Raw genomic sequence first — 22,466 nt, 5'->3', positions numbered from 1 at the left:
TAAGTTAAATGAATTACCTGTTAAATCTTATTTATAAAGAAAAACATTTAAAAGTTTTAAAAAAAGTATGTGCCAAGTGTGATATAAAGTTGAAATAGATTTGAACATTAAAGAATCACAACTATTACAGACGTGAAATCTACACTAGGTATTAAATATAGAAATAAAACTTAAATATAATAAAATAATGTTAAACAGTAAATAGATAAAACCTAAAATTAAATTTATTCTAGAGTAAAATAAAACCAGTCTAAAACTGTGGTGAATATAAAAAGCAAACTCACCATTCCCTTTTCACATTACTTAAATTATCACTGCTTTTGATGTTAGCTGGAAGATTGTCTCTATTAATAAGCCTCTAGGATTGAATTAAGAAATGCTATATACCCATTTGTTATGTACAGGGTGGTGCGATTTCGACTGTTTTAACAGAAAACTCGTATTTTCCGAACAGATTGAAAAAAATTGACTTATATGTCATGAGATCAAATTTTGTAAAAAAAATTTAAGCTATTAAAGATAATTGACTTCTGAAAACACTTTCTCAAAGTACTTTTTAATGATAAATATTTTTATGTTATATATTTTTTATACAGGGTGTTTCATAAAGTTGATATTCCAATTTTTTTTTTATGGAACACATATAATTTTTTTATAAATTCTTAAAGCCCTTGAAATCCTCTTTTCAAAAATATATAACACCATATATCTCATTTTCGCTGTTTCCGATATTTCCGATATTACATTGTCATTTTTCCATTTTCCAAGTCTTTAATTTTTATAGAAGTAGGCTTTGGTAAAAAACAGCACATGTCATATGTGACAGTCAGATAGAAAATTGTTTATTTCTCCTGTCAGTAACATATTTGAATTCGCTGTATTTAGAGCTATATAGTGTTCAAATATTTAGAGAATTAAAAAAAAATGTATGAAAATTAGGAAAAAGTTGACATGTTAAAGTGCTATTTTCTGTCTAATGAAAATTCCGAGGCAGCCAGTGAATTATATTTAAATACCTTACCTGAACGTCGTCAACCAGTAAAAGAATATTTCCAGTGTTAAAATTAAATCTTGTGAAGCACGGAAGTTTTAAAACGTCAAGGCCCAAAACTTGCATGCTGTTGATGTTGAAGCTGAAATTCAGGAACTTAATATAATAGATGAGGTTTTAGATCATCCTAACAAGACTCATCGAGCAGTAGCAGAGGAAATAGGTGTTGAAAAAACCAAAGTTTTAAAAACGCTTAAAAAGCACAAATTTAAACCCTACAGGGTTAGGAAAGTTCATCACCTTCAGGATGGCGACTTTCAGAGAAGAATTGCATTTTGTGATTGGTATGTCAATAAGTGCAGATTGGACGAGAACTTCCATAACAACATTATTTGGATAATTTAATGAAAATTTACCATTAGCGAGAGTTCGAAACACGTATTATCAGCAAGACGGTTGTCCTTCGCACAACGCACGAATTTCGACTGATTTTTTAAATTAGGAATTTCGGGATCATTGGATTGGTACTAAGGGATCTATATTGTGGCCTGCTAGGTCTTGCGACCTAACGCCGTTAGATTTTTTTTTTATGGGGGAGATTGAAGGATTTAGGTTTTAAAGGAAGAACTATCGAAACACGGGAAGAGTTGCAAGTAGCGACTAGGCAAGCTTTTCGTGCTATTAGACCTATTGAGCTTATAAACGCTTGTAAATCAGTTAGAAAAAGGTGTTTGTTATATATTCGAGAAGGAGGTGTTCAGTTTGAACACCTACTTTGAAAAAAATGGTTCTAGTTTGTAATACTAGTTTATAATAATTATTATTAAACTCTGTAAATATGCCTAGAAATTATTGTTAATTGCTTTATTTTTTTATAATATGTCGAAAAATATTAAGTTTATAATCTAAGTGAAGTAAATTTTTCCATAGCCTACTTCTATAAAAATTAAAAGACTTGGAAAATGGAAAAATGATAATGTAATATCGGAAACAGCTAAAATAAGATATATTTTTGAAAAGAGGAGGGCTTTAAGAATTTATAAAAAAATAATATGATAGTGTTCCATAAGAAAAAAAATTTTTTTTGGAATATCAACTTTATGAAACACCCTGTATAAAAATATCTAACATAAAAAAAATTATCATTTAAAAATACATAAATAGACATTGAACATTATTTTTTGATAGACATAAAACGTGCCTAGGACAGTTAACGTCGACCCAACTGGAGTATAACTATTACATTTAAAAATCGGTCTCATTGATTTATTTTGCATTTGGTCTAGTTGATCAATCCTATATTGTGGCAGATTAAATAGTCCAATAATAAGGCTTTTGATGAAAAAAATATTCTACTTTCAAATTGCAAATGGTAATTCATAGTAAAACTATGATATTAACGCAAATATATGAATAAATATATTTAAAAAATAATAAAATAAAAATAATTTTGAAAATATATGAAAACTGTAGAAGTATTTTAGAGTCAATATCCTGTGATAGATGCAACTGCAAGAAGAAATAGTGTACCATGGTAAAGAGATATAGCATATAAAAGAGATATTATGGCAAAATCTTAAAAGAGAACGTAATAGGCTAGTAAACCTTTTAAAAAAGAAAAAATATAAATACTATGAAAAAAATATTGAAATGAATAATAACAATAGTGGCAGAATGTGGTTGTATCTTAAAAGCATATACAAACTATTGCAAAAAAATATTGATTCTACTAACATAAACTTCGACACAAATGGAAGTGATATATATGCAACTAATGTGTCGGAAGCAGCCTCTATGTTTAATTTTTTTATTGATAGCATTAAAAATATTGCTCAAAACCTAGAGTATATAATAACAAATTATTTAATTAGAAACATGTCACAACAAATTGATTTTTACAAAGTGAAGAAGCCTATAAAAGTGCTCCATGATCCTTAAAATAAATTAACAATAGTTTTAATAATATAAGTCTATCTATCGCCCTATGCGAGTACTAAGCGCTAGGCCTTATTGCTATTCAATGGGTATTGAAGAAATACGCCAAAATAAAATAAATTTTGCCTCGAATTTTCGGATGTAACAAAAAGATAAATTTTAATTAATTAATTAATTACAGCATAACCTAGAGCTTTGGTACGCCCCGAACGCGACCCAATCGGAGAGCGAGTACGTGCACAACCAGAGCGGACTGTTTCCGGCGCCGGTGTCGCGCGGCGCCAAACTCGGCCCCGTTACCAAAGTGAAGAGTAAATTTAGGTTCTTAGGCAAATTTATGGCGAAGGCTGTGATGGACTCCAGGATGCTGGATCTACCGTTCTCGCTCACGTTCTACCGCTGGCTGTTGGGACACGAGCAGTGCCTTAGTTTGGCCGATTTGAAACACGTCAGTCCGGACGTGTACGTTACCATTAGGAAAATGCAGGAGATCGTCAGGCAACGGGACGAGGTGCTCAACGATGGGGATTTGAGCGAGGAGGAGAAAAGCGAGAGGGTAAGCTAATATTTAACTATATCATAAATCATGAATCGATCGTGAGGTTTAAAAAGAGTAAAAAAAGTTTAATGCTCGTTATTATCGCCGTCTCAGTTTGAGATCACTTTAAGAATCATAGCAAAATTAAGTGTTTGTATGTAAAAATATAAGTACATTTGTAATTATTAACAAATAATAATTTTTATTCGACTTTCCTTTTAGGTGGAAAAGCTCGAATTCGACGGTTGCCCGATCGAAGATTTAGGCCTGGACTTTGTGATACCCGGGTATAACGTCGAACTGATTAAGAACGGCAAAAACACCCACCTCACGATACATAACCTACATACGTATGTAAAGGTAAGCGAGAATTGCTTTTTATAATTGTATTTAATCTTTTTATCAATAATAATAATACTAAAAAGAAAAATCACAATAAAAAACAAAAATTTTCATTGGGTCACAATGTTGATTTTTCTGAAGTTTGGATCTTGGATAGAGAAGTTAATTTTTGAAGCAAAATGCCAGTGAAATGTTATACATTTATATTGATGACAGAGTAAGTTATAGAACCGACGCCCAAAACATCTATCATCTGTTTTCCTCCTAAAGGGTTTTTCACTTTTTGGCAACTTTAACATAAATATCCTTAATTCAAACGTAAATCCTTCATTATTTGAAATTACTGAAATTTATAATTTAAAACAACTGGTATGATAGCCCACAAGAATGTCTGATACTTCTATGAGTCTTATCGATTTGATTGTTTCTAATGTTGACTGAGTTAGGGATGTTGAGGTGTCAAATGCCATGAATATGTTTAAATATTATGAAATATTCATAATATTAAACATTTACGTTTTTATTACTACTATTATACTGTATTGTCCTGCGATTACTAACCATCATACCCATATTATAAATTGTTATCTGGTGAAACGCTATTTTCCAGAAAAGTGGAAGAAGGCTAATATTGTTCTCTTGCCTAAAATTAAAAATCCCACAGAACATATCTTCATTCCTCCAGGCAGTTTACCCTAGACTGTCTGGAAGAAATTCGTTAATTCCTTAATCCTCCACTCTTTTTTGAAATTAATTGGAATCAAACAAACAGCGTCATATTTTTATTCTTCCAGGCAGTTGAAAGTTGGAGTTCGTGGACTGCCTGCTAAAGAATTAGAATCTTAAGTTTTCTTCAGCAGTTCTTATTACGATATATTTAGGATTTTGGATAGAGATCAGGCAACCATTTAAATTATTTTAGACTAACCAAAGTATTTGATATTCATATCATGATTAATCATGAGATACATATAAATCTTTGTTACATTATGTAGGATTTTAACACTTGCATCATCTTTTCTTTCTGCAAACAAGTTCTGTTAATTGTCAAAATATCGGAAGCACTTAACGTTATCTTTGGCGTGCCACAAGGAAGCATTTTGGGTCATTCCAATGCAGATGATACCCAAATTTGTTTTTTATTTAAACCCAGTCACGCCCCTGAAGCTGACCTTAATATTTATATAAATCGCAATAACTTTGCCGAAACCGTCATTTGAAAATTAATCCAGCGAATTCAAAAGTTCAGGATCCTTTTTTTGTAGTAACGTCAATCGAACTGAGATTTTAAATAAGTTAGACTATTAACCAGACTTTAAATTAATAATGATGTAACAATTTCACACAATTTCAAATAAACTAAAATTTATTGAACATGTTACACTTGAACTTAAAATTGGATACTCTGGTTTAAAAACTATTTGTTAACAAAAGAATTACTTAAGTGTCAATTTATATACAGTGCATTTTTTTTATCTCGGGTCATAGGGTTTTACGTGTAATATTTTTAACCCCATGTCAGAACCTGTTCTATTTAATCGATAGGATTGAAACTTGGAACAAGTAAAGTTTAAGTTAACAGACTTTAAAAAATCCCATTATTTTGCAAAAAAATTTGCGAGAAACCTATTTAAAATACGTTTTTCTGATGAAAAAGTTTGCTTTTTCTGCACCTCGTATGTGCACCTTCATTACCTTTACACTTGAAAGCAGGTAGACAAATATCTGACAGTGACACAAAATAATTTCCTTAAAATCTCAAAAAAGTTCTTCGATATTGTTGGGTCTGCCTCTAACAATATCAAACACTTTCGATGATAGATAGCCCCAATAAACGTTATCTAAAGGCGAAAGATCGGGGCTTCGCGCCGGCCATTTAGATGGCCCAAAACGTCCAATCCAGCGTCCTGGGAACGTGGCATTCAAAAACTCGGTAACAGTCGCTGCATTATGAGCGGGGGCTCCATCATGTTGAAAAATTATCCTGCCATTTTGAACAGCGTTTCCTAATGCGGGAATGACCTGCACCTGAAGTAATTCTAAATATTTTGCAGTATTCAGGCTACCCTCTATGAAAAATGGTCCAATTATTCGATCTCCAAGAATTCCTGCCCACACGTTAACTTTCTGTCTTGTTTGGGTATGCGTTTCCTGGATGACGTGAGTATTTTCTCGCGCCCATATTCGAGTATTTTGTTTGTTGACTGTACCATTTGTACAGAAAGTACTTTCGTCTGAAAATAGTATTTTGTTTGTAATTGTGGGGTCGTTGGTTATTCGTTCCATCCACTGTTCATAAAACTGCATTCTAAGAAAATAATCATTAGGCAACAGTTCTTGAACATTTCTAACTTTAAAAGATTTGTATTTTTCTTTTCTGATTGCCTTATAGCAACTACTTCTACTTTTTCCGGTAACTTCAGCAAACTGAGTAAGACTTTTTGTTGGATTTTCTTCAACGGCCAAGCATACCTCCATTTTAAATTCTTCGTCTACTACAGTTTCGGTTCTTTTTCATTTTAAGTGAGAACTGGCGATGCATCCAATCGATAAATATCCATCCATCAAATCATCCATAATCATCCATCCAATAAATTTTTCATGAAACCGTTGTACAGTTGATCTAGACGGGACGGGACGGTTAGGATAAGACACGGCAAAGTTATCTACCACTTCTTGAGCCTACATTCCTCTAATGTAGTTTGAAAACATGTCAATACGTTCCTCCGTAGTGTAAATCGACATTTTAAAGAGTTTTTGAACAATTTCAATGGAGCAATTTAAAAATTATTTTGTGTCACTGTCAGATATTTGTCTACCTGCTTTGAAGTGTAAAGGTTTGTTGTAAGTTGTTTGTTGCAAAGTTGTAAAACTTTGTCTTGACTGCTCGAATGGTTACCTAATAATAGAAAAACCTCAGAATTGTATTTGGCATAAGGAGAAAGGAGGATATTTCTCATAAACTAAAGGATGTGGGTTGGTTGAGTATGTGTATCCGATCGACCAGTATTGCATTTTATTTGTTTTTTTTTCTATAATTTACCTAACTGGAAATCTTCGTCATATTTATATCGAAGGATTAGATTCCGAACTGATGTGCATAACCTAAATATTAGACGAAAAAATTGCTTATTGCACTATTCCTGCACTTATTGTGTGCTGTGTTATTGTTTAAAAAGTAATTTTCATACTTAATTGAATATTATAATAATAAATGATTTTACGTTGACAGAAAAAACTTTTAATGTTAGAATTAAGCTGCTCCTCCTTGGGTAATTATAGGTATTATTAAAAATTATTATCCCTTTGCTGTAAATATTCAGCACAACGTCATAAACAATAAGCTTGCCTATTTTGTAAACTGTAATATGTCGTTTTCAGCTCTAAAGACTGCCTAAATAAAGGCCGAAATGTATGCATTTCTTCTAGAATACAAATCAGTTTTAGATGAGATGATCTTAAACCTGCTACACTTTTTCTCCAGTAATTTTAATTTTAATATTTTACAGGTGATGACCCACTGGATGCTGTACGAAGGCGTCAGTCGTCAAATGGAGGCGCTAAAAGAGGGATTCGATTCGGTGTTTCCATTGAAATGTTTACGTGTCTTCCAGCCCGACGAGCTCGAGCAAGTGTTTTGTGGCAGTCCCAAGGTAAGACAAGATCACCTTTATAAAATGCAAAATTGTTGATTACTATTAATAAAACTACTGGTCTTTCAAATAATCATGGCTTAGGCAAACGACACCAGAGATTTTTAATTGACTTTTCTTTAAGGATCACGTGGCGGGTTGGGACGTGAAAACCTTGATGGAGTGCTGCAGACCGGACCACGGATACACGGCCGACTCGCGGGCGATTCGGTTCCTTTTCGAGGTACTCAGCTCTTACGATTACGAGGAGCAACGGATGTTTGTGCAGTTCCTTACCGGCAGTCCACGGTTACCAGTCGGAGGTAAAAAACCCTTTCGCTTTATCTAAATATAATAATATTACGTTTATTTGGAATTTCACACTACAATAATTATCTTTCAAATTTTAAAATTAATTACATTAAAAATATATATACATGATTTGAACTGGACACTTCCTAATCAAAACGTTAAAAGGCCTGAAAGCAAAACATTGCTCGTTGACATAAAAAGAAAGATAAATAAATAAATAGTCATATATTTTCAACAGGTAAGTCGCCCAATTACAGAAAATACAAAAATAAATAAGTCTTGATAAAGTTTATAAAAGAATAATAACAAAAAAAAAACCAAAGAGGAAAAAGAAACAAAAAATATTTTTATAAAATTACTTAATAAGCCATAACCCTAACCTAAACTATAAAATAAGTAAACAATTGAAGACAGTAATAGATCAATTAACCTTGCTAATTATTGCTTTCAAAGAATCATAGAAAATATCACATTGTGTACAATAAGTTTTAAAAAAAATAACAGACATAATTTATTGTCGCTCTAGTTAGCATATTAGTTCTAGAACGTTGACAATAAAAAGTTAAGGAATATCTTGCGTTTAACCTGGGAATTATGTATCTAATTTGATTTAGTAACTCGGTAGAATCAATTTTATTATTTAAGAGTTTGAATAAAAAGGTAATACCTAATATATGCCTTCTGATTTGCAAGGGTACCATTCCAAACCAATCTAACAAAAAATCATTGTCTAGTACTCTAGCAGGATAAACACCATCCTCTTTGAAAGCTAAATATTTCAAAAATTTGCGCTGCACAGACTCAAGCTTCATGATAACAACCCGGTAAATTGGATGCCAAATGAAACAACCCTACTCCAATTTGGATCTGACAAAACTAAAGTACAGAATTTTTAGTGTGTTTAGAGGGTTTTAAAAATTCTTGCTGTTGCGAATAATAAATCCCAAAGATTTAGAGGCAGCTAAAATGACATTATTTAGATGAGTTTTAATGTCAAAGCTACGATCAAAAGTAATCCCTGAGTCCCTAATCTCACTACATCTTGATAAAATATTATTTTCAATTGCGTAATCAAATATTAACAGATATTATTGTTTTCGAAAATAGGTGAATGTTTGATTTACACCATATATTAATTATTTTATTTGATCTTGCAAATCAATACAATCGTGGATAATGATAATATTAAGGAAAAGTTTAAGGTCTTCCGCAAACTTGAGTCTCGGGCATTTAATAAGTTTAGTAAAAGGTCATCAATAAATATCAGAAAAAAAGGGGACCTAAATTAGATCCTACTAACTACGAGAACGGAAACCCTCAATTTCGACGAATTGATGGCGGCTAGTTAAATAAGATTGTACAAGACCAACTAATTTATCCGAAAATCCCAAGACATTAATTTTACAAAGAAGTGTTTTATAGTCTAATTGATCAAATGCCTTCTGAAAGTTCATATAGGCTATATCAACCTGGCCAAACTGATCCAGTGTAGTACAGATACTCTGAGAAAAACAAGTCAAGTTTGTATCACAAGACTTTCTCTGCGTAAATCCATGCTGATCTGATGATATGAAGCTTTTAATTTGTGAGTAGACCTGATGGAAAATACATGATTTAAAAAAAGCTTAGAAAAGTTGCACAAAATCGGAATATGCCTGTAATTACGCAGCTCAGTTAGATCGCCTTTTTTCAAAACAGGTATGACTGGCGATTTTCCAACAACTTGTTGGAAGATTTACGTTATGTATTTTAGTTTAATTACTTGTTTTACCTGTTAACAAAAAGAATAACAAAATTACAGGATTTAAGACTTACACATTAATTTAAGAAGTGTCAAAATGATCCTACATAGTTTTGGTTAATTAAATTATTACACGAACATTTGTCTTAAATAAATTGATATGAATACTTTAAATTTTTCTTGAATGTATGGGCAACCAATTAAATATCCTCGGAGCAAAATACAGTAGACAACGTTAGGTTGGTGTTTTACATACAAAATCTTTTAAATTTTTTATTTTACCGATACTTTAATTTTGTTTTTATAAATATTTTTTGATATTTCCAAACAATATAATTGTCTAATATCCAAAGTTTCCGTCTCCTCAAAAAGAATATTTCAGGGATAAGTTTTTCTTTTACTATATATCAATTTTATGCACCATTTTTGTATTTTGTATATTGCCCCAAGGGCAATGATTCTTCGTTTTATTTTATAACGGATATACGTTGCTTTTTTTCGCTCGTGGTATTTCTTAAGAGAATGAATTAGTAATGGCGCAAGGCTGATAAATCATTGAAAAGAGAATTTAATTTAGTGTTTATGGCGTCTCCTAAGGAAAAATAAGTACAACCCAATATAATATTATACGTTTGGATCTCCTGTTATATATTTTCTGATTTTTTTTAGATAATAGATTTCTATATCTATATGTAGCAGTTTTTCACGAATTAATAATTGCTAGTTCTAAACGTAACTAGTAAGGAATGTGAATGTGATAAAATATTAAATTTAAGGGATTTTAATTATCTATTAGCATATTACTCTAAATAGTATAAAAATTATAAAAAAACGCTTATAAATAATAATTATAAACATTGTACTGAATGTTTGTTTATAGTCACAAAATTGTTCATACAGTATTCAGATTATAGGACGAAATTCACAAATAAATTTAAATTGGTTAAAAACGACATTAAAATTTCCTGAATTGATGGGTAAATAATAATTTACGTTTTAAAAGAAAATTAATGAAAAAAGCCATAAATCAGACAGGGAAAGGGTAAATAGGTTAAATGTCTTTTTCAATTTTTTTTTCATTATTTTTTTCTTACTTTTACTAACCTGACGTGGAGGTTGTTGAAATTCTCAACAACCTCCAACAACAAGAAAAGTTTTCTCCATTTCTGTCTGATGTTGTTCCAAATAAGAGAAAACAAAATAACTTTTGCATGACCCGAAATAATTGTTGGATATTATTACAAACTTTATAAAAAGCCTAATATTTTGGAAATTCTTGTAACGATTTCATTAATTTTAATTTTCCATGAAAGCTGGTGAGTTGCTTCACCAAAAAGCTCGTTACAAGTTTTCTTATAAATACAACCGTTTTGGAGTTATGATTAGTTCTTCACTGAATTTGGAAAATCTTGATTGTATCAAAGGCTTTACAAAATTCTTAATATTTGTAATGATTTTATTGGTTTTAGTCTTTTATGAGTTTTCTTACCAAGAAGATCCTTACAAGGTTTGTTCGAAATACAAGCGTTGGAGTTATTAATAAATAGTTTCTAATTGGATTGAAAAAAAATTTGATCGCATCTGAGGCTTCACGAAAACCTGAATATTTTGAAAACTCTTGTAACGATTTTGTTGATTTTAGTTTCATATAAACTTTGAGTTTATTTACTAAGAAGTTATCCAGCAATTATTTCTATTACGTTCCATAAGACCTTTTCATAAGAGAAAGAGTGAAATGGGAAAAAAAAATTTACGGTAGTTAAAGAGAGTTTATTAAGTAGTTTAAGGTAATTAGTTAAAGTTCATCTACTAAGAAGTTATCCAGCAATTATTTCGATTACTTTCCATATGACTTTTTCATAATAGAAAGAGTGAGATGGGTAGAAATTTTATAATTATTAAAATTTTTACGGTGGTAAAAGAGAGTTTATTAAGTAGTTTAAGAGAGTATATTGGGATGTTCCCGTAAACAAAACTTTTTTTTGGTAAACTAAAATTAATGTTTAAATGAAAACACACTGTGGATTTAGGCAACACAATGAGAGATTTATGTGGATTGTATTTTCGCGGTTAAAAGTAAGGGTGAAAGAGCCAAAAACGAGCCTTTAAAGATCCTTCCCTTAAGGTCTCCTTTCAGCACGAACCAAAGGAATTTAGAACCTTAAAGACTTATACACGCGTAGATTTGTTGTTAAAAGACGGGTCTTGTTGTGGACGGCTCTTTGAAATGGGATTTGCACATAGATACGTTATCTAAAAAACTAAGCTCGGCATGTTTTGCCATAAGATCAATCTCAGGAGAATTAGGCTTTTTCACGGCCAAAACAGTTTATTATGCTCTTTTTGAGTCACATCTTTGTTACGCCCTTCCATTCTGGGGTACATGCTGCAAGACCCAATTTGAGCGTATATTTAAACTTCAAAAGAGAGCGCTTCGATACTGATTAGGACTTAATAGTAGAGCTCACTGCCAAGTCAATTTTATAAAATATAAGATCCTTACTCTTCCCTCGGTATTTATATTTGAATCTATCTGCCTTATCCGCAAACATGTGTCGCAGATTCCAGAAAGACCATCCCACAGCTAAGGAACATTGATCATAATCTTCATCTGCCAATTCCACGGTCGGAATTAGTAAAGAACTCTATACTTTATGCAGCAATAAAAATGCACAACCATCTGCCTTCCGTAATAAAATCGATGACTACTTTTAGTTGTTTTCGCAATGCCCTAAAATCTTTACTACTGCAAAAAGCCCTATATACAGTAGAAGCCTTTTTTAATATTTCCTTTTAAAGCACACACACTGGCGTTATTAGCTACCTATTATTTGCAAAATGTTTGCCTGCTTTTTATTGTATGTTTTATTTTATTGTATGTTTTTTTTTTGAGACTAAGGTTTTTTACAATTTTATACATATAATTGTGTGTATATTTGTATATACAAATTATTTTATTTATGTATTTCGACCAAATTGTACAATTTGATAATTTGTACAGTATTTTTGTTTTGTTATGTACCTATTTACTTTGTGTGTATTTTGTCTGAATATTTTTTTAAATGTTTATTTCTTTATATTTGTATTTTTTTTTCCTTTAGCTTTGTCGATAAAATGTAAATTTTCTGACAATAATGCATTTTGATTTGATTGATTTGATTTGAAAAATGGTAATTAAATTCATCATAATAAACGATGAAAATTAAATTGGAATTAAGTGGTAGTTTTAATTTGGAGAGAAAAACAAATAAATACTACACACAAAAAACTCAAACTATTTGGACGGACCATATACATATAAATATTAAAATTCAATATAAAAAAAAGTTCAAAACGTCATCGTCAAATTTGAATCACTATTAAATATAAGGGGCCACGATAAAGTGTCATTAATTTTTTTTTATTTGCGTTTTTTTTTTTTAAATTTCCCGAAATATTCAAACAATTTTAAATCGTATTTTAATAAGCAACAAATTACTTAATTTTTTGCGTTCTTGGTCGTTTTTCCGAATTATGATTTTTCCTAATCACATCTCCTCGAATAGTAGCAGCTATTTTCCCGAATGCTATTTTTTCCGAACGATCATTTTCCTGAATACTTTTTTCCCGAGTAATAGTATTTTCTCTAGTAATAAAATTTATTCACAATTAGGTCGGGTTATTTAGTACTTCTATCCAACAGAAAAATATGATTCGGAAATACGATAGTTCCATATTATTATATTAATTGGGAATCAATTTTTGGACAATCTATCGCAGCACATATTTTACAGACTATGGAATACGATTGTTTTAATCATTTTTCCCAACACTAATATAATATTTGAGGAGTATAGAACCAAAACCGACAATATCCATTTTTTTCTGAAACTGATAAAATTAAGTGTTGTGCCAAATAATTAAAGTAAAATAATTAAATTAAGCAAAATAGATAAATTTAAAGTATTTTGTAAGATGTATAAATAAAACATAAATCGCAAAGAAAGTTAAAACTTTATTAAAAAATTCTCTACCCTGCAAAATTTTACAAAGTGGAGATTGCCTCATTTATTCTATTACAAATTTAGTGTAAATAATACTGTTTTTTTTTGTTTTCAGGTTTTAAAGCTCTATCGCCGCCATTGACGGTTGTCCGTAAAACCCTGGAGCCGAACATGAACCCCGACGACTTTTTACCGTCGGTGATGACCTGCGTGAACTACCTCAAGCTCCCGGACTATTCCAGTAAAGAAGTGATGCGCGACAAGTTGAGCGTGGCCGCCTCCGAGGGTCAACACTCGTTCTATCTATCGTAAACGCTCCCCGGAACTGTTGTTTAAATGTATATAATTTAAGGTGTCTTCTCGATTGAATTTCTCGTTTTTTTCTTGGGTTTTTTTTTCTCATAAAAAAAAATAATTATAGCGAAACGTTTTATCCTATGGTAAATTGTTACGTTTTATGGTGGATTAGTAAACGCTGCCGGTCGATTGGGGGAAATTTGATAGATGGCTCGTATGGGGTGTCCCCGGGTTTTTTGAAGAGTGGGCGTTGACCAACGTTGATTAACGGTAAAAATGTTTTTGGTAATTTCTAGAATAAACCGGCTAAGGCTTTGTTATCTTAAATGAATGTGTGCCATTCACAAAAACGTTTCGAATTGTTTTCAAAGTCTACTTTTCGATAAATCGGCAGTTCTTCGTGGGACACCCTGTATATTATTGTATATTTCGAAGTGTGTATATAATCTTATAATAACGCGTGGGTGGATTTAATATATTATAGTATGCATTTGCGGTTTCTTTTCTCCTAAATTATTGGAAATAAAACGAATCGAGTGCCTGTAGTTTTTACGGTTGCGTCACGTTCTTTTGTAAATACTACGGGACATATCTTGTGTATATAAGTGTGAATATAGAGTGTATAAAATATCCTAATCTAATGGCCTTATATAATACGAATGAGGCTCTCATTTATTTATATATTATATAGACTATTCGTGGACTATCAATAGACATACGAGAGGTTTAATACAATAACTAACTGACAATGCAATAATTAGAGACAATTTTATTTTTTAAGTGTGTATTCGAAGTTTGCCATGTACGGGGTGTTCCAAATTCCCTTGGGATATCGAAAACTATTGAGTTACCAGGTCAGTATCTTAAAATTTCAAAGAATGTTAATGTGTCCGAAGATATCCGGAAAGAAAAAAATGTCACATTAACAATAATTTTTAACTTGTTGCAACTTTAAGTAAAATGGTTTTAAAAAGATTATTATGTTGTTTACTTAGGAATATCCTCTAGTAGCAAAAATATTTTTCTTTGGTCTGGTATATACAAGTCCTAACTATATACAAGTTACATGTAATTCTTTTATTTTTCTTGTTTTACAAAAATATCTACACTATTGCCCATAAATAAAGCAACTTTGAAAAAAATATATAATTTTTTCTCTCTTTTTAAAAATAGATCTGCTAATTTAATATGTAATAATAAATCAATTTTATTGAGAGCTTAATTTAAATTTTTAATAACCCATATAATACTTTTGCATTTGCTTTAGATTTTACAACTTGTTTTTATGTTGTGAAAAATCTTGTGACGACTTTCGTTTTATATTAACATGGAAGAAGTTGTCCATTCTCAATTCAGTGTACCAAAAATTCAACACTTTACTTAAGAAAGTGACATTTTTTCCTATTTATTTCCAAGCATTTACTTGTAAGTATCTACCTTTATGTAATACTGATTTTAATCTGGTTAAACCGTCATCTTGGTTAGCTGCTGGTATCATCCATGTATTGTAATATTATTCCTTTGTTTAACAAATCTTTAAAAATCACATTAATGAAATGGTGAAAAACATCTGGGGAATTACATAAACCAAATAGTACCTTTAAAAATTGAAACTGACCTTGATGGGTCACGCATGACGTATATTTGCAGGTAATGGATAATCCTTACTTTAATTCCAAGGCACTAAAAATTCTAGTGTCTTATAGTTTATCTACTTGATTCTTGATTAATGGCAGCGGATATATATCCTTAACAATCTATAGATTATTTTTTACATGTCTAGAATGCATTCTCTAAAAGAACCATCTTTTTTTCTATTACAACTGAATTTACGTAGTCGGAACTGCGGACTTCCACTATGCCTTCATCTATTCATTATTGTACTTGATCGATAACAACGTCTTGGGATGCATATGTTGGTTCATTATAATCTTCATTTCAACATTTGTCATCATTCTTTTTTCAAGCATTTGTCATTATCTTTTTTTTTTATATTTTCATTTATTAATCCAATTTCTAACTCATCTTCATCAATGGTGTTTATATGAAGAATTTCTTTTTTTTCTCTCATAATTTTCATAGATTGTTTTGTTATTTGCACGCGATTTTGTGCAATGCTCTCTAAAAATTCTAATCCAATTATCCAATCATTCTTTTCCAGATTTTTAACAGAAAGAACATAAAATCGAAAACTAAATAATTTAATAATTGAACCCTATGCTGGAACAACGTTGTAACCGCCAAATATTGTTTTGTTGGGAAATCAAAAAAAAAAACAAATAACCGATTGCTTAATCATATGAATTTAATATATGGCTAATATCAATAACACTAAAGAACTTAACCATAGAGAGGCATTGCAGACTTGACCACATACAGAATTCGGATTTACGAGAATATTTTCCTTATTTCAATAAAACAACGTTGTATATCCACGTCGGTTACAACATTGTTTTAGGATGAAAAATAAAGTTAAAGTGAAAAAATAATTTTTATTTTTCATGTCAATTTAAAATAAAACGAAACTACATATTTTTTGGCACCGCTTTTAATATTATTATAGAAATTGATATATTTTAATGGAATATAATCACACATATGTAATAAGTTGGCAAGTTTCTCTTTTTTGATTGGAAGAGGTTCATTTTAGGCCTCCCGTAGGTCATTCAGAGATACTTCAACCATCGTTTTCTTGGGCGATTTTAGCGAATACGACATGGTTGAATTGTGTTATGGGATTTTCTTATCCGGACCATACTGTTCGGGTCATCCGATGTTATTTGAATCCACACTCCCTGTGTTATTTTGCATTTAGGATCCTTCCAAATTGAATTTTCTGCATCAGTAAAATCTTTAAAAAATTTGTGGTGCATATAAATAACTGTGAAGGGATTGTTTACTTTTGATTTGGCGATCACATCTGCCCACTGGAATGGAACATAAACCGAGGAAAGTTTTTTGACCTTTCAATCTGAGCAAAGTCTCTATCACAGGGACAGCTATTTTTGACAGCTATGTCCACTAATCAAAAACTTTTGCTCCACCTGGGTAAAATATGTTTCTTTCAGTAATAGTCAAAGCAATATTATCATCTTCCAATTGTTATTTTGTCCTACGCATCGGTCCGACCAAACCACAAGTTTTCTTTCCTGCCCTCGACCAAGACGATTGAAATTTTGAGTGACATAAAATAGTAATGCCGATGCAATCTCAGGTTTGGGCAAAAAGTAGTCTTAGCCTTTTCGATTTCCCTTATTTCGTGTTCATTGATCGTTGAGCAAAGTTTCATGAACAGCTTGTCACAGTATGAACACGTGTCTGAACTGGGAAGTCCAAAACGTAGGTTAAATTTACTTTTAAATATATAATGATAAGTCCTTAATGAGACTTTACTTTGTGGGTATTTTTCCAAGCCTATACTTTTTTGAGATGCTCAAATCAGCTGGGCGGCAGTTCTTTGTGGATGCATTTCTGCTATAATGATTTTCCTGCTGTGGAAATGAATTAATATGTTCACATATTTTCTCTGCATCTGTTAGCTTTAGTTTTTTTGGGCGATTCATATGCTTTGCACGTTGGTCAGTTAAATATTCGCACCAGATTTTATTTTATCCACAAGGCACTGAAGTCGTCTCTGGGTGATTGAGAATATATAACAAACTGTTGATTTGCATACTGTTTGTTTGGCGGTGGGATATTGCCTCCTCAACCCTCCTTCTCTTCAGCTCTTGAATAGAAATAATTTGTGATAGGTATTGGGATTGACTATCATAACTTAGCTGTCTGAAATTTTGGAATAATATTTGTTGCTTTCCCACCAATAATTCAGCAGAGCACCCATTAAGCGACTGAGAACACTTGCATACACGTCTCTAAAAATTAACACTGTTACTGAATTTTAAATGGTAGGTACTTTAAATTAACTTACTTCATCTGGGCTTTTTAAAGCTTCTTTAGGGACATTTCTAGATGAAACGTAAGCGTCTCCACTGTCTCTGCACCGTTTTCTGGCATTCTGCTTCCAATTGTCAATCTGCATCTTTCGCCTTTTTCCTCTATTAATCTGTGTCATCACAGAGTTTGTCAAAGTAACATCCATTTCGGCTTATAACAATGAACAGCGCCCCTAACACACGTATTAATACAACACGTGTCTGAAACTTTAAAACGTTGGCGGCACATACAACGTTGTTCCACAGAACGAATGAATTAGACTAATTAAAATGTCCCCACTACTTTGTCGATGGATTATTTAGGTCGCATACAACGTTGTTCCAGCATAGGGTTCAATTGATAATCCATCAAAAAATTACATTAAACAACATCCTAGTATGGCAACACTGGAATGTTTAAATACTTTCTTTTACTAAATTACCCTGACTTCCTGTGTCGATTATGTTTTCGCATCTTATTAAAAGTTAGATTTAGATTAGACCAATATGGCCAAATTTATTACATTTAAAGCAATTGGATCCTAAACTTTTTGATTTACAGTTACTTGACCTATTGCATTTTTGTCCACAATTGAAACATCTCAAATATTGCCTATTTTCTGAAGTCCTGACTTTGATTCAGTTTTATATAATATAAATGATCTGGATGGTTTTTTGTCTATATTACATTCTCTATGCCTGCATTCTGTATTTCTTCAGATATTCCATCAATGACAATGAATTAGGGCTTGGTTTTCTATATTTCCTCTACTGTTTTTTTTCATTCTTATCTTTTTTTTCTTTCAGCCAGCATCTTATTCGACCGAGCACCATTCAAAATAGAACCATATTTTTATTTGAGTATTTTTTTATCTGTTTCCATGTTTCGATACCCCTTTCATTTGCATAGATAATTTAGGAAGACCACATAATATAGACTTTTTGCACAAATAAGTACATATTTGCAGGTCATCCTTCAACTAAACAGATAAGCCATAACCTCTTTCAGACTTAACCATCAAATTTACGAATGGAATCTTCAACATCTCTAAAAATCATCCTAAACATAATGTTAGATGTTTTCGTTGCTGTAGAGGAAGCATAATGTTTCGTGTTTGTATTTTCATCTTGAGATTTTTCGTCGTCACTACTTAACTCTAAATTATCGTCGAAGAAGAAACAATTCTTCAGTAGTGTCAACTCCATCAAAAGATTACAAATATCTTTTATTAAATCATTTTTTTCATCTTCATAGTCTAAACACTACAAAAATTAGCAATACAAATATTGTCATTTTGCGTAAGACTGTCAATAATAAGTTGAATCTTGTCTTTATCTTGTGAATTTATTAGACACCGAACAAATTTTTGAACTTTAAACTCGGTAGATTTAATATTTTTATTAATACCAGATATACAACACTTTTTGAAAATTTATAAAGAGAAAATCTTGCAAATAATACATAAATCTAGTGTTCATAATATATTATTTTATCACTAACTTATTTATTTATCTTGTATACTGTTTCTTACATTTTATAGCAGTTACAACCATCGATAAAACAATCAATCAAGAATAATTTGTCTTTTATAAAATAAAATAAAATCGTACAAATTATTGTTAACGTTTACTTTTGAAGTAGCATACCCCTTCTATTAAAATTAGAAATGGTTCTAGATACTACTAAATTTAGGTCTTTGGCTATTTTACGTTGCTTTTCACCATTATTTAGTTTCTCGAAAATGTATTCTTTAATTTGTACAGACAAATGTACAGATCTTGGCAAGTTGTATCTTTATACTTTTAAAGTCACTGTCTGTAGATGGTATCTATTTAATTCCAAATTATATTTTTGTCTGAGTTCCTAATTATTATGAGATTGAATATGTTTATTTAATATTTTTTAAAAGTTGTTCCACATGGGAAATAGTGTATACATTACGTATGACAGCGGTAAAGGAAAATAAAACTAGTAATAACCTTTGATTTTTAAATTTAAAGCATGTTTATGCAGTAAACATTTCACAAACGTGGTAAAAATTTAATGAAACATTTCCCTTTTGCTCAAAAGAAAACATATTTTAATGTTCGTATTAAAAAAAGCAAAATCAAAATGAATGAGATTTATTATCTATCCATAGGTTAACCAGATTAACATCTCATTTTTTGCATACAAAAATTCCTTTAAAAATATCGCCATATACCTTTGCCAAATTTACTAAAAAAAATAAATTTTAAATTGCAGTTTAGTGTTCAATTTTTACGGAAATGCAGGTAGGAATTCCCTACTTTGTCAAATGTAGAGCCATTTTTGGAAAAATTACATATTTACGCGATTTATGAGTCAATAAATACACTGTTATACTATATGCCAATTTAAAAAAAAATCAATTACCAATACTGGACATACCTGACTGACCCAAATTTGTATGGAATATAGGGCAACTTCGAATCAAACTTTCCTAACTATTTAATTGCTAAACCCTAAACGCCATCTATTAAGTTTCTACAAATAACATTGAATTATATAAATTCGATATTCTAGCACACTTATTTCACTGGCCCATTGCCGTAAGAGTAGCTACAGTTCAATACAAAATGCGTGTGAAACTGAATTAATTCTTAAACCTCATTTCGCTATTATATCAATTATTAATGATTATTTATATATAAGAGTGTAGTTGTGTCGGAAGGGCTTCGACTGATCTGTGCAATGTGGACACTTGTAGATTCGCAACGAGTTAAGTATAGTTGATTTTATTGCCGCACGAGGTGATCCCGGACTAATTCTGTATTATAGTTTACACTTTAAATCCCGTACTAACCGTGTGTGTTAAAACGATGCTACCAAAAAGCGGCTTGAAAATATAAGGACAATCGTGGTAAAAAGCTGCGTTTTTTGCCAATACTGTCGCGTTTAGGGGATCACGAGTTATTACTATGTAAGTAACAGGAAAAAAAAACAACTTTTTTTAGTTTTAAACGATTTTGTTTCAAATAAATTTGTATACTTCAGTTTTGTGCGTTTTATTTTGCAAGTACACACCAATTCGATTTGATGAAATAACTTTTTGAGTTCACTCTGTTTTTTCTATGAGATGTTTGCATTTATATCGTGAAGTGTGAAAATTTCATATTTAACAAAAAGAAACACTAAGAACAAATAAAAATTTAGTGTTTAAAATACTTATAATGGAACACGTTAAGCAGTATTCTTAACTATTTAAATATTAGTGTGGTTTAAGTCTTTTCTTTTTCCAAATATTAACTTATTTATTTTTATAGTATTCTACAAATACAAATGGTAAATTGTTATGTTGTTTAAATGCAACTTAAATATGGTGCAGGTAAATATCATTATGTAGAATTCAATGACGTAGCAGAAAAAAAAAAGAATTTGCGATTATCCCGAAAGGGATCTGCCCTGATACTTAAGGACCTTAGAGTTTTTGGGAAGGGATGTCAAATAGAAAGTCTCTTGAAAGTAATTCCTTTAATTATACCAATTCTTGCATTTCAATTAAAATATTTTAGTTATTGCGTAGTGATGCGTGGCCCAGCTGTCTTAGGTGTTTTTAGTACAATTGCGAAAAATTTAAAATTGTATAAAATATTAAAAGAACTTTGTGAGAATTAAATACGTGTAAAATTACATTAGTAAAGTCACTTAGTGGCGTTCCTCAGGGGACTGTTTTGGGACCACTACTGTTTGTTTTGTATATAAATGGCTTACTTAAACTGAACATTAATGGTAAAACTATATCATTTGCTGATGATACTGCTATTTTGTTTAAGGGAGAAACATGGGAGGAATTAAAAATTCAAGCAGAAAGGGATTTTTCGCTAGTTAAAAAATGGTTTGATTTTAACTTATTAACTGTAAATCTTGAAAAAACCAAATGCATATTATTCTCTCCCAATAATAAAACAATAAACTGTCAAGGCATAATAGTGGATAATCAAGCAATACCTGCGACAAAGACTATAAAATATTTGGGAATTATTATAGACAACAACCTCCGATGGGACCATCACATCAAATATGTTGTTCAAAAGATTAGATGTGTCATGCCAAAATTAAACTATTTGAAAGACTTCCTGTCAACGAATCAATTAAAAACTCTATATTTTTCATTAGTGCAGTCACATTTGATCTATGGAATAATTGGTTGGGGAGGAGTGCTAAACTCACATGTTACAGGTTTAGAAATAACTCAAAAATGGGCACTTAAAATTGTATTTAACAAAAGTAGGTTTTTTTCATCGGATACACTATATGGCATAAGTGGTGTCATGGATATTAGACAGCTTTTCTGTTATAGAATGCTCTTAAGATCGTTTAAGAAACATCAAGAAAGTTTAGTTTCTAACGAAACAAACTATAATTTAAGGTCTTCAAATAAAGTTATTATTCCAAAATGCAAAAAAATGTGCGGACAGAGAAGCTGGCTATACCTAACTCCAAGACTATATAATAAAATCCCTGATGATATTAAATGTTGAATGTGAAAGTTTTATTAGTTTTAAAAGAAAAGTGTCAGACTGGTTACTGAGGGTACTATCGCGAGAGGATTTAAACAGTTTTGTGAACCAAAAAGAAAACAAATATTAAATTATATACCCAAAGACTTATATTGAAGTGAAAAAGTGTAAGAAAGTGTCACACAAAAAGCAAAATGATTTTTGCTTTTTCGACAATACTTATGAACGTTTATTACGGTAAATTTATGGTAAAATATGTATTAATATCGAGATTAATATTG

General features: G+C 31.0%; 1 protein-coding gene across 8 annotated transcripts in view; it reads left to right on the top strand.

Moving 5' to 3' along the window:
- Positions 1 to 20,718, top strand: part of LOC126735770 (E3 ubiquitin-protein ligase TRIP12) — an 87,031-nt gene extending 66,313 nt beyond the window's left edge. For all 8 annotated transcript variants that reach the window (XM_050439873.1, XM_050439874.1, XM_050439871.1 and 5 more), the window contains 5 exons: positions 3,108 to 3,482; positions 3,687 to 3,824; positions 7,316 to 7,459; positions 7,584 to 7,761; positions 13,590 to 20,718. In XM_050439873.1, the coding sequence (XP_050295830.1) occupies positions 3,108 to 3,482; positions 3,687 to 3,824; positions 7,316 to 7,459; positions 7,584 to 7,761; positions 13,590 to 13,786 (1,032 nt within the window). In that variant the 3' untranslated portion in view covers positions 13,787 to 20,718. The remainder of the gene's footprint in view (positions 1 to 3,107; positions 3,483 to 3,686; positions 3,825 to 7,315; positions 7,460 to 7,583; positions 7,762 to 13,589) is intronic.
- The last annotated feature ends 1,748 nt before the right edge of the window (positions 20,719 to 22,466 follow it).

This window comes from Anthonomus grandis, chromosome 4 (assembly GCF_022605725.1).
Source record: "Anthonomus grandis grandis chromosome 4, icAntGran1.3, whole genome shotgun sequence".
Taxonomy (NCBI): Eukaryota; Metazoa; Arthropoda; class Insecta; order Coleoptera; family Curculionidae; genus Anthonomus; species Anthonomus grandis.
The sequence above is the reverse complement of the archived record's forward strand: the minus strand, read 5'-3'. Positions and strand labels throughout refer to the sequence as shown.